The following is a 13,891-nucleotide window of genomic DNA, read 5'->3' on the forward strand; positions in this document are numbered from 1 at the left end:
TCTTGATACGAATTTCCTGTTGCAAGAAATCTTAATGTTACAACCAATCTTGCTTTTGTACTATTATACTATCGGAGAATGAAATATGTAATAGTTATATAATAGATATATAATAGACTATCGTAGGATAGTATCCTGCTTTTGAATAAACGGTGTCACAAGGTTTAATATTAGGTCAAACGAGATCGAATCCATTTATAGATAATTTCTGAAGTCTGCTGGTTCTAAATTACTCATAATATTCATATTTGCTAACATTCCGCGCAGCAATAAATATTTCTTCTGATGCTTGTTTTTTTTTTTTTTTTTGAGAAATTGAAAGAAAACACAAAAACAAACAAAAAAAATGTTGTTTAACAATACTGGGGTCATCCTCTTACGTACACGACACGTCTTACTTCGTCGCATTTAAACTGATAATTGATTCAGTAACTGAATTTAGAACAGTGTAATCAGAAGCTTCTGAATTCAGACGACTAAATTCAGCCAAATGTCAGCCTTCTAAAAGAGGATAGAAAATAGAGTAAGGAGGACAATCTTGTAGGTAGGTAGGTATAATGGATAAGTTGAAAAAGGGGTATACCTGTAGATAAGCTATTGTTGGAAGTTACACCGAAATAGCGCTAGTGTAGGAAATGGAAATGATCTGAATATTTTAAGCAGAGTGAAGAGTGCTGGGCTGAGTAGAATATTTTATATTTTTCGTGACTTATGCAGTATAATGCAAAAATGTGTTTAAAAAATATGCCGTATTTAAAATCTCAACTGTTTGTTTTTATTACTATTTGGAAGTATTTCTTCCCTTTTTAATTTAATATCCTACTCTAATAGCTTACGGCGTTCTTTTTAAAATCTTTCCACTTGCTTCTATGGCTTCACCTTAACTGGCTCCCTTTCAGCGGATACTTATGAATACACTGGGGTGGTTCTCCTTACTTCTACCTTCCTAAATGGTCAATAGGATTTTTTTTATTATTATTACGATCTGTTCCATGCAATGTCGTGGCTGCTTTTATATGACTTATTCTATTTCAATTTATTTGGTATTCCATTTATTTAATATAATTCAAGTATAATTTTACTTTCAAATAAATCAATTAGAACGAGATTAATTTAATGAAATAAAACGACGTCCCAGTAATGGTAGGAATTTACTGAGACTTTCGTGGATTTTTGGTAAAATCACCAGAAGCTGTTAGCAATTCCGTTTATTTTTTATTGCTTAGATAGGTGGATGTGCTCACAGCCCATCTGGTGTGAAATGGTTACAGGAGTCCATAAACATCTACGACGTAAATGCGCCACCCACCTTGAGATATAAGTTCTAAGGTCTCAAGTATTGTTATAGCGGCTGCCCCACTCTTCAAACTGAAACGCATTACTGCTTCACGGCAGAAATAGGCGGGGTGGTGGTACCTACTCGCGCGAACTCACAAGAGGTCCTACCACCACTAAAAACTTCATTATATTTGTGCACTTTCACTGACTGAGCTTTAATTGTCTTTAATCTAAATTTTTCATTCTTTCCCTTTGCACATATCGATGAATAGCCCCGATCAATTTAAGGTCTATGGTTTCTACTTCCTTTTGTCGATGGTGTGCGTGGCGTTACTTTTCTATTAATTTCGCGATAATAATTATTGCGACAGTATACACGAGAATCATAGTAATTAGTGCTTAATCCGGCAAGAATATGGGTGATCGTTCGTATAACATTAATACTGTCTTAAGTTTTGAAGATCCGCAATATAATCAAAATTAATTTATTAAATTACATCGTAGGTGAATATAGTGGCGGTGGATACGCGTCGCAGTATTCGGTGCCTCCACCGGCATCAGCCGATAACAATAGTTATGGCGGTGGGCAAGGTGGCTATAACCAAGGCGGATACTCTGGGCAATCTCAAAATCAAGAATGGAACCAACAAAGTTCAGGTGAGGTTATAATGCTAAATTTCACATTTCCATGTAAAGGACGTATTTGATTTAGGCGTACGACTAATACGAAAATACAAATTTTAGGTGGTAATTCCTATGGAGGAAGTAATCAACAAAGTAGTAACTATGGTCAGAGCTATGGAAGTGGTTATGATAGTGGCGGTGGCTATGAAAGAAGTAATGATGGGTATAATTCGAGTGGAGGAGAGCGTGGCGGGAGCAATTATGGAGGCAGTGATCGTGGTGGTTCTGGCTATGGCGGTGACAGAGGCGGCAGCGGCTATTCTGGAGGTGGAGACCGTGGCGGGTATGGTGGAGGTGATCGTTCAAACAACTTCAGTAGAGATGGGGGAAATAGAGACGGTGGATATGGGTGAGTTTCTTTTCTTTCTTATTTTCTAAGATAATCATTAACGAAACGGTGTATACTTTATTTGAAAATTTTGTAATCTCGGACAGGGAAATGGAATTTTAGAGCTGAAAAGGAAATTATTAACACTTAAAAAAAAACCAAATAGATGAAGTGCTTACTATCCAAATCTGCAGTTTTTTTTTTGTTTTTGATATGCTCTCTAATAATAATTAAGAAGATTTGGATATGTGGATAAAAATGTTTTTAATGTAAACCATTGACCTTCTAACTATACCTTAATTTGCACATCAGCTAACTCCACTGGTCTATTTTGTCTTCATTGGCCAAAAAAGACCTACCTGGTGGATTGACCACTGTTGTTCATCTATGTCAATATTGGCAGGAGCACTGCCAAGCCATCGCTACTTTGCACTATACTTTCTGTATGAAATTGTCACTGTGTGATTTATAAAATAAATAAAAAAGACTGAACTGCAACTGATTACTTGCATCAACAATGAACAGAAATTAAATAATATGCTGGATTTGTGTATTTGATATTGCAACATTATTATTAACAAAGATGACATCTCAAAGTTGGTTCACAACATCTACATATGTTGTGTTTTTAGATACATAGCATAGGAGAAACTTATCCAACAATTAACCTCACTTATAAAACAACAGTTCCAGTCTGCTGGTTAATGTAACCTGATAACTGTGATTTTGCATAAAAGTTGGATAATTTGAGTGTTTTCTTTATTGATTTTTTATTGCCCTTGTAGGCAGATAAGCATACGGCCCACCTGATGGTGAGTGGTTACCGTCGCCCATGGACTTAGCAATGCCAGGGGCAGAGCCAAGCCACTGCCTACCGCTTAATACTCTCCACAAGCCTTGTTTGAAGAAGGACATGTCATAGCGCTCGGGAAACACCGTGGAGGGGAGCTCATTCCATAGCCGGATGATACGTGGCAAAAAAGACCTCTGGAAACGCACTGTGGATGACCGCAGTGGCTCCAGGTAGTATGGATGAACTGTACTCCGGTGGCGGGCGGTGCGATGTTAAAAACGAGATGCCGGTGTCATCTCGAACAATTCCTCAGAGCACTCCCATGGAACATATGGTACAAAATACAGAGGGAGCCGAAGTCCCTCTGCAGACCCAGAAGTTCCAAACGATCCGTGAGAATGGGATTATTGACAATCCGAACTTAATATTGTACGGGGGGGGGGCAATATCTGGGATATGTCATCATCTTTCAGGGGCCCTTTTTTTTTTTTTTTCCGGGCCGAGGGCCGAACCTCCTACGAGGTCCCCGCGCCTAGGGGGCGCGCGGGGTATGTGAGACTCAACGATCTGCAGGTGTTGAGAGCAGACCGCGGGCCCAAGGAATTTAGGGCCCACCCACTAAACGACTCCCCTGCACTCTTACACCCGGCGTCCGATCTCCGTCCGGGGTCAAAACCCGGTCAGAGTAGGGGGGTTCCCGCGGTCAACACTACAACCAGACACGCGGCGCCACCCCGAGGACGCCCGACCGACGGGTCGTCGAGGCGATAGTCGACGACCAACGACGTCAGTCTCCGCGGTACGGCGGCCCTTCAGGCCGCCCGGGCGATGCCGCTGGTGTTCCGGGATACCCCGCTGGGCCAGAACAAGCCTGCCGGGTCGGAACGCGATACACCGCCGACCGGGTTGCTCTTCCACAGTATGTTCGGCGACGATAGCGACGACGAAAATGCGGACCGGACCGCATCGCAGTCCGCAGCCGCCGACGCGTTGTCCCGTCCTCCTGGTGCCAGCGCGCTAGAGTGACGGTAGCGTGCGGCGCAGTCTCAGCCCCCTTAGGTCGCCCCGTGACCATCACCGGGAGGAGACTGCCTCCTCATAGGGGCCGGAGCTGGACAAACGCCCTCCTCCGACCCCCGGCTCGACGGCGGCGGCACGGCGCCGAGAGGGAGGAAGAGTTCTCCCTCTCCCGTTCCGCCGCCTCCTTCTGCGAGATGGTGGACTCGCAGAAGTCGAGCATCGCCTATCTTTCAGGGGCCTAAGACAAGCCTGACCACCCAGGATGTTTGAAATCTTAGCTCCCTATGGCTGAAATATGTTAAAATTTATCATATATGATGCAGTATTTTGAACAACTAACAATGTCACCAAACACTCATTACCAATCTGAACATAGCCAAAGGCTCCACCTGCATGACCGCTAAGGAGGTTACAAACTAAGTTTAGATTAACACATCCATTTTGCTCTGATGGAACTGATTAAGATGCAATGTTTAATCAAAAATATGTTATTTTTGCCAATTGCTGAAGAAGCTTCTTATTTAAACCATGTTTTTTTATTGCTTAGATGGGTGAACGAGCTCACAGCCCATCTGGTGTTAAGTGGTTACTGGAGCCCATACACATCCACAACGTAAATGCGCCACCCACCTTGAGATATAAGTTCTAAGGTCTCAAGTATTGTTATAGCGGCTGCCCCACTCTTCAAACTGAAACGCATTACTGCTTCACGGCAGAAATAGGCAGGGTGGTGGTACCCACCCGCGCGGACTTATAAGAGGTCCTACCACCAGTAATTACACAAATTATAATTTTGCGAGTTTGGTTTTTATTAGTTTGATGTTATTTCTTCATGGTGGAAGTCAATCGTGAACATTTGTCGAGTACGTATTTCATTACAAAAATTGCACTGGACGTCTTATCCGTTACGCCACAACGACTTGTATGAAGAATGAAATACCATAGCACTTAGATAACCATGCAGAAAAAAAGTTGTGTTAACATTGCAAAAACTACAATAAAAATACAAAGAATTACCTATCCACTGGTCAGGAAACACCACTACTTTGATATGAACAGAAAACAACGATAAATTTTTCATTACAGTCCTCTCGATCCATTAACAGTGCCTTTAGGTACCTCAAGCACCGGTCACCGTCCTCGCCCAATCCGTCGCTTGTGACGAAGAGCTCGACGAGTAAATTAACCCATAGACACAGCCCACTGAGTTTCTCGCTGTATCTTCTCAGTGGGTCGTGTTTCCGATCCAGTGGTAGGTTCTGCGAAGCACTGCCCTTGCTAAGGCCAGTATTAGCAGCACTCTGGTTTGAGCCCCGTGAGCTCACCTAAACGTCAAGGAGAAGCTGAAATATCCTCTCAAGGCTATCAGCGTAAGGAAGGAAAAAAAAGATAAATTACTTAAGCCTATACTTTCCTTCTTAGTAACAGCCGGCACCTGCCTTCACTTACCATGTGTTTAAAAGGCTATTGATTCTCTGTGTTAGCAGATTTTTACTATGTTATTCATAAAGTTCATAATGTAGTTTTTTTAAATCACAGCTTTATGGTATTAGGTCAGCAAACAAAAGTACTACAACCTGTCTTCATCTGAAGTTTTTGAGTATTCTCCTGTAATCAAAAAGTTTGCCAATTAGCTGGTTTGCCAATTAAGGTATTAATGTTGCATAAATTAAGAATGATTAAATTTATTTCTAAAATGGAAAAATTTCAAGTGCCTATTTTTATAGGCGAAAAATTATTGGAGTTATTTTGATAAGAATTCTTGTGCTTGTGTTGGAAAATTAATGTACTCAGAAGTTAGACCATATAACATACACCTTTTATTAAAAATATACTGAGAAATTGATGTTATAAGTATGGTTTCTGAGAAGCACACATTAAACACCAAGTTTATAAAAATCAAATTTATATTCAAGTAACTAGTATTTTTACTGTTTATGCATTTAAATGAGAATGCCCAATCCAATGACTACAAGATTTCAGATGCTTTTATAGAAATATAACAGTAAAGTAACATATGGGATTGTTACTAGTAAACATACTAAACCAAACAGAATATCGTCTTACAATTCAGTCATACTTCTTAGCAGTCCAACTTCTGAAATGAAAACTGGAAAAATAGCTGAGCAAAAATATATCTTTTAAATATTGTCTCAATGAACTTGGTGAATAATGTTTTATTTCATAATTTGAGTGTTTAAAAATGAAGTAATTAGAACATGTATCTGTATATTGTATCCATAATACTGGTCTGCATGTCTCAAGAAATTGCTGCAATAATTTTGTCTTCAAGCATTGTTCTAAGATTTTCAAGGTATCAAGGTTAAAACATTATGGTAAAGAAAAGGACGCAACTCTTGGACTGAGGTCACTTATAAGTGAACCTAGGTGTGAAACAATCTACGTGCGACATACAGTGTGTCCCTTGCCTGCCTGTGTACTAAATGCTGTCCTTATTGTTTTAGTGGCGGAGGCAGGGGGGGTGGTTTTAACAAAGGTAAAGCACCTCGCATTATGCGAGCGATGCTGTTGTCATATTATTAATTTGTATTTATCTAAGGGGCTGCCAAACATGGTATTCTACTGGTTAACTGGCTCTATAATATAAGTAGGTTTTATCTTATTATATGGTTCAATAAAGAAAAGTTGATCAGGTGTGAAAAACGTCAGCTTGGAAATGTGTATTACGAATTACTAAATAGATTGTAAGGTAAATAATATTTTAGGTAAAATGTGCTATATGTGTTTCACAATAATATCAAGAGTTTATTGAGGATTGTGCTTATATAAGGGAACTTACAGTATATGACAACCTCAAATATGAATATGTAGTGACATATGCTAGCAAGTAATAAAATGAATGATAACTACACAAAACATTTATTTTATCTCTAAGGAGACACCACTATTTATTGTAAGAGGCATAATCTTCAACAGAGTTATAATATTGTGACTGATGATAATTAGGTAGTATGGTTACTTGATTAAAGTGTATTTGACCAGTAATAATGCATATTGTTTTGGCAGCCCTAAAGTTATGGTATAAAGTCATGCAAAGGTTTTGTCATCGACAAAGAAAAATAATATTTTTTAATATTTGTCTATGTTAAGAAGGTATTTAGGACACGTAATTCTAGTGTGTCCAAAGGTAATATTACAAGCGCGAATCCAAATATCATCTATTTTAAGAGGTGAATTGTACATTTTAGAATGACAAGCTAAATAACTTATTCAATTAGATAATTTTAGACTTCATTATTTAAAATTAAATAAATTATGTTGTTTATTTATACAGCAACTAGAATTGTTTATTTACAAGCTATTTATTCCCCCATAATTGAATAAAATTTTCCTTCAGGAGGCGGCGGAAGCGGTGGATATGCCGACCGTGGTGGCGGTGGTGGTGGTGGCGGTGATATGGTAACTCAAGAAGATACTGTCTTCGTTCAGGGAATGAATCCATCTACTACTGAAGAGGAGCTGTGCCAACATTTTGGAGCTATTGGTATAATCAAGGTAATTGAATGGTAAAATATAAATTTGGAAAAATGTTTCATTTTCCTTCTTTTTTGGATGTATGTAAACTATGCTAAATCAAGCATAACATAATTTTGCCGCAAAACGCCCCAATATTGAAAAGAGAAATAATATTTAGAATTTCATATGTACTGAGTTTTTTCAATTTTAATGAACTGGTTTTAGCAGCCTGCCATTAGTAGATGATACATTAAATATATGTTATACATAGCACATCTTCCTTATCTCTCTTACCGCTTTCTTTTCCTCCAAACCAAATGTTATGGTTTGTTTAGTAGTAATACAATTAGCCTTGGCTCAATTCCTCAAAATAGGAATTTGGGAGTTATGGAAAAAATATAATTATTCTGCTACTGTGGATGACGTAGAAACGCCGATTTTTTTCCCCTGCCTAATCGTTGGTAACCTAAGCCGCTATTCCAACTTTGCGCGGACCAGTAGATGAGCTCACGGATTGAACCTAAGAAATTTTGCTTAAACCAGCTCTAGCAAAAGCAGTGCTTCGCCGGATCGACATCGCGACCCACCGAGAAGATCATGGTACCAGGACGACCGAGTAAGGACGCGGCTCGGTCGTGTACTTAAACGTTGAATTGGTGGCTGTAACTTAAGAAAAACTGTTTCGATTATCTGAACTATGAAATGATATCTTCGACTATGTATTGACTACACGCAGCTTAAAATTTAGCCTCAGAAACTAATAATTAATTAATATTTGTTCAATTTTCGCTACTCTTAATATCTCTAGGAAACCTAAGAGCGACTTTATAGTTTTAGACCAAAATTAATTAAGTAAAATCAATTTTAATTTTAGACTGATAAAAAAACACAACGGCCGAAAGTATGGATGTACAAAGACAAATCTACTGGCCAACCTAAAGGAGAAGCGACTGTAACTTACGAAGATTCCAATGCAGCTTCTTCTGCAATTCAATGGTTCGACGGCAAAGACTTTAATGGAGCAACTATTAAAGTTTCACTTGCCCAACGACAAAATACTTGGGGAGGTGGCAAAGGAGGCGGTGGTGGCTTCAGAGGAGGACGAGGTGGAGGCGGCGGGGGAGGAGGTCGCGGTGGTGGTGGAGGCAGAGGGGGTGGATCTCAAGGTTCTAACAACCGTGATGGAGACTGGAGATGTCCAAACCCCAATTGTGGAAACACCAACTTTTCTTGGAGGAAGAATTGTAATAGATGTAATGAAGAGAAACCCGGCGGCGGTGGCGGTGGAGGTGCTCCAGGCGGAGGGCGAGGCGGCGGTCCTCCAAGCCGTGGAGGCCGTGGCGGCGGTGGCGGGAGAGGTGGAGGAGGAGGAGGTGGCTGGGGTGGCCGCGGGAGTGATCGAGGAGGTGGTGGACGCGGCGGTAGCAGAGACGGTGATCGTCGCAGTTATGGAAGCAGTGGCGGTGGTGGAGGAAGGGACGGTGACCGCGGTAATGGTGGGGGCGCTATGAGAGGAGACGGCGGGTAAGTTTTACAGTATCATCATCATCTAATTTTTATGCGTTTTCCAATCACCAACCCCTAGTTTTTTATGATTTTTAAATAAAAATATGCTCAAATTAAGGTTTAGGTTTTAAATAGGAAGAAGTTGTTAAGACTATCAGAATAGAAGAGATAAGAATTTATTAAGAAATACCCACCTAAATAGTACATTATGTGCTAAACAAAACTTATTTACTAGACACTACATAAACAGTCTGAAATTTAAATAAAGACATTAATAATTAAAATTTGGCAACTGGACATACTATGTCCACACACTAATTATCAAGCGAGATATATATAGATAGATTGCCTTAGAAACAAAAAAATGTGAATGACATCATAAAATAAACATATACAAATTGATAAATGATTTCAAATATATTGTTTCAGCAGCAGAGACCGACAACGACCTTACTAAATATAATTTTAAGATTTAATCATAATGTTAATACTTCCTTCTGACTGAGATCTAAGTTTGTAAAAACGTTCAATCTAAACTTTCCATCATATTACAGTGTATATAAGATATCTTGAACACTTTAGATGCATTTCAGACATGTATGCTTCTTACTGAATTAGAATTTACTTGAATTAAAAATGTAATCTTTCATTAATAACTAGAAATACTAACAATTGATGCTTTTCACCCATTTTTTAAATTAACTATTGTACAATAGATTTTTTTTTAGTTTTTAGTGTGCTAAATATAAAATCTATATATTTATAGAGATCGAGATTTATTTCTAATGTTGTCAATAACATGTCTCGCTTATCAAAGCAAAGGGAATCAAAGTGATAGCCTCGTTATGATTGGTTAAAATATTGTACAAGTGTGTAGAGAATTAAAATTAAAAAAATTAGAATGGAGATTTCTTAATATTCATTTATTAATAGGTGTAAAAACAAAATTATAAAATTTTTAGGTTTTTTGTTTTTTTTTTTATTAATTGCAGAAACAGTAATTTTATGTGTAAGTGAAATGTACTTTTAGTAGTATTCCTGCTGCAAGTTAAGGTTTTTTCAGTTACATATTATTTTGGTCAGATATCTAGGATTTTTAATAAATAAACTTATTATATATATAGTACATGGACTCATTAACAACCCTGTCTCGGTCTCTATTTTAATAGAATTATAAACGTGTTGTATTTCTAATAACTGAAATGTAAATAGGATTAAGTTATGCATTTTACTACAACCCTTGGTATAGAAAAACCTCTCAATAAAAACATTTTGTAACTATCTCAAGTTTTTTATTAAATGCAGAAAGGCACTTTATGTGAGTATGGAGAATGACAATGAATATAACAAGTGTATTAGGTGTTATAAATAAAATACAATTAAAAGTTAAGAAATTTATTTAAAAAAATATACTTAATATTAAAAATGATGTGTCGCCGTCGTTATTATCATTTTCTAATAGTGCTACCCCTTGGATTAAATTTATGGTAGCACCTGAGCTGGTGGAAGGAGTTGGCTCCTCATCGTTGACATAACGAAGAGTCGCTGTCGTCACTGGCGTAAATAATAAAACGCTCAGTGACTGAATCGACTATATGGTCATTGGTATAATTTGGTCCTGGCATTGCAAACAAATTTAAAAGAATAACACTCGTAACAAAAACTAAATTTAAAACAAATTTTTTTTTATTGCCTAGATGTGTGGACGAGCTCACAGCCCACCTGGTGTTAAGTGGTTACTGGAACCCATAGACATCTACAACGTAAATGCGCCACACACCTTGAGATAGAAGTTCTAAGGTCTCAGTATAGTTACAACGGCTGCCCCATCCTTCAAACCGAAGCGCATTACTGCTTCACGGCAGAAATAGGCGGGGCGGTGGTACCTACCCGTGCGGACTCACAAGAGGTCCTACCACCAGTAATTACGCAAATTATAATTTTGCGGGTTTGATTTTTATTACACGATGTTATTCCTTCACCGTGGAAGTCAATCGTGAACAATTATGAAGTACGTATTTCATTAGAAAAATTGGTACCCGCCTGCGGGATTCGAACACCGTTGCATCGCTACGAATGCACCGGACGTCTTATCCCTTAGGCCACGACGACTTCAACAATTCAAAAATAATAACAACTCGTAACAAAAACTCAATATAAACAAAGGGTTCGTACAATTTAGTAGGCGCATGTGTAATCAGGAGCGAACGGAACATGGACGCGGTGCGGGAGGGGAGGGTCGACTGACTCACCAATCGCGCGCTTGGAACGGTGCTACGTCTTTCCCCGCGTCCCGCTTGACAACCAAAGAGACCTAAAAAACGACTTCTGCGCATCTGACGATTCTTGCCAAGTTACGTGCCGGGTACTATATCTCTTGTAACTTATTATTTCCGATTGCGTTTTGACAACGCCTGCGATGTTGATAATCCAATTTGTCATATTCTGATCACAAAGTTCTGAGATTAAGTGTTCACATGTGGACAAAGCGATGGAGAATTGTTAAATCTAAATCGGAAGGCCTCATCATTAGGTGATAAGAAGACTGCATTGATATTCATAGTTATTTCCTGACATTGGCGAAGTTTATACGAATGAAATATAGGAAGAAAACTTTAATAATACTTTTAATTTAATACTTTTCTTTACATGCCATAATTTATTGATAAGTTTTTAGTCAATTGAAAGATTGAGCAAGAGCGAACCGGTGACAGTGAAAATGCAGACAGTTCGCCGGTCTAGCTGGCTATTTAATGACTTAATGTCTGACTACCCTCGGACAGGGCCTGCGCCCATTGCGTCTCATTTCTGAATCTAAATCCGGGACGACAAAATTTATCGCCGATCGATAGGATATTTTCCCAAGGTGAAGCTAACGCGTTTGAGGTCTAACCGGAGAATGGTGACGGAATCAGTGTCACTAAAAAAACAGCGTTTTTTTCGATTTGTGGAAAGAAATCCCTACGCCGAGACGCGCGCTTGGCTGTGGGACTACCGAAGCCACGCACTAAACGATACCCTTGAACTTTCGCCCGAATGTATAAACCCTGCCCAAGATTACACGGGACAACCGCGATTAATTCTGCAATCAGACACCATGCCATCCTGAGGAGGCCTAATAGACAGTATTCGGCGAAAACGAATTTTGCAGAGTTATATACGGCCGCACTTATCTTTAACCCGTTACGCTCAATGAAGTTGCCAGCAGTTCATCAAAAACAGAGTTCGGGATAGGATGTCCACCTGTGACGCGGGACGGTTGTGAACACCTGAAACCATTGCTTTTACCTAGTGTATTATCAGGGTATCATTTTTTCGTAAGCATGTACCATCTGGTCCTGGAATGAACTAGTCTTCAAGATATTTGCCTAGCGCTATGAAAAATCTCTTCAAACAAGGTTTATAAAAAGCCCTCAATGGAAAACAGCAGTTTGACTGTGTCCCAGTATTGTAGTCGTTCATAAGCAATGAGAATTACCATATACTATCAGATCGAATTTGTGTCCTAAAGACGTCCGGTGTACTCGTATTGAACAATGCAACTATGCAAATGTTCACATACTACACAGACTGGTTCCAATATTTTTTTTAAATACAGAGAACATTGCTGCCCATTTTCCAGAGAATGCCTTATGATATTTTACGTCAACCACCAGAAGAGATTTAGTTATGCCTTTCCATGGCTCCCAGCCCACGTCTTTACGGATCCATCAGATACAATAACCGTTGCATTAGACACCCTTAACACTAGGAGCAGGCTCAGGGACTCCGGTAATCGTACTCGTCGATCTCGGCAAAGAGTTCGTCGTGCAGCCTAACCTACAGCAAAATGTACAGCTCCTTAGATTTATTTGCTAATATCTTGACTAAAATTTGATTTAATATATTGTTTTATACCGAATAACAATGATTAATTTTTTCTAATAATAATTATTATATTACATTGTGTATTAATTGTATGTATATTTACGAATATAATATGTATGTACCTATGTTTGTATGTGTATATATATATGTGTGTGTTGTGTATATATAATATATATTTCACTGGATTGGTACACCGCGCGTTATTCGTTTCCAAATGATTCTTGTCCACCTGATGGTTGTCTGGAAGAGATCGCTCTTAGCGATAAGACCGCCAATTGTACTTTTTTGTATTTAATGAATCGCACTGTTTATTTGTTTTTTGGTGTACAATAAAGAATACTCTCTCTCTCTCTCTCTCTCTCTCTCTCTCTAAAATAATAGTTTTCGATTGAATGGCGTGGTCGAGGTGATAGCACACCGTATTAAGATCACACGTCTTTGTCACTTCTATTGTCTTATCTAGATTGTTGTGTTTTACTCAAAGGCGCCTCTAGCCCATGTAGTGCCCGTGTGCAATCATTACCCTATCGCCCTCTTAGTAATCGTGTGGTCAAAACGGAATAAGTACAAATGTAACAAGGACATTAAGAGCCGAAGCCGGCGCCCCCTAACACCTCTGCGCCATGTGCAACGTACACCCGGCACCATAGATAAAGCCGCCTCTAATTTTACTCTATTTAATCACGATAGTATCACTGTATGGTATCGTGAGAATAACCGATGAAAAGAGTTGAATTGAACATCTCTAACCGTAATTTATTATTAGGGTTCGATAAAGATGTTGCCGATTTAAATTATTTACATAATATGCATATTAATTTTGATGCATCGCTAGATACAAATGCACAGGACGTCTTGTCCTTTAAACTACGACGACTTAATTGTAATGTTACGTGTTCGTTTGTTCTAGGACCTTTACGACATTTTTTTGTGAAGTT

At 38.8% G+C, this 13,891-nt stretch overlaps 1 protein-coding gene across 4 annotated transcripts; it reads left to right on the plus strand.

Annotated features, from left to right (window-relative positions):
• The first annotated feature begins 1,546 nt into the window (after positions 1-1,546).
• On the plus strand, positions 1,547-10,367 carry LOC101736072 (RNA-binding protein cabeza). Of its 4 annotated transcripts, none has more exons than XM_038013159.2 (7): positions 1,547-1,703; positions 1,783-1,935; positions 2,023-2,311; positions 6,569-6,600; positions 7,462-7,619; positions 8,455-9,104; positions 9,516-10,367. In XM_038013159.2, exons 1-7 carry the CDS (start codon positions 1,694-1,696, stop codon positions 9,541-9,543), a joined length of 1,320 nt encoding a protein of 439 aa, XP_037869087.1. In that variant the 5' UTR covers positions 1,547-1,693; the 3' UTR covers positions 9,544-10,367. The 4 variants fall into 4 exon arrangements, with proteins under 4 accessions (XP_037869087.1, XP_037869088.1, XP_037869089.1 ...); XM_038013160.2 differs by having other exon boundaries at positions 1,551-1,703; positions 9,519-10,367; XM_038013161.2 differs by lacking the exon at positions 6,569-6,600 and having other exon boundaries at positions 1,551-1,703.
• The last annotated feature ends 3,524 nt before the right edge of the window (positions 10,368-13,891 follow it).

This window comes from Bombyx mori, chromosome 10 (assembly GCF_030269925.1).
Source record: "Bombyx mori chromosome 10, ASM3026992v2".
Taxonomy (NCBI): domain Eukaryota; kingdom Metazoa; phylum Arthropoda; class Insecta; order Lepidoptera; family Bombycidae; genus Bombyx; species Bombyx mori.

Bases quoted from the DNA above. Each gene is read 5' to 3' on its own strand.
- LOC101736072 (XM_038013159.2), top strand. The intron at 7,620-8,454 runs GTAATTGAATGG...TTTTAATTTTAG, and splicing joins GAGCTATTGGTATAATCAAG to ACTGATAAAAAAACACAACG. The intron at 9,105-9,515 runs GTAAGTTTTACA...ATATTGTTTCAG, and splicing joins GCTATGAGAGGAGACGGCGG to CAGCAGAGACCGACAACGAC.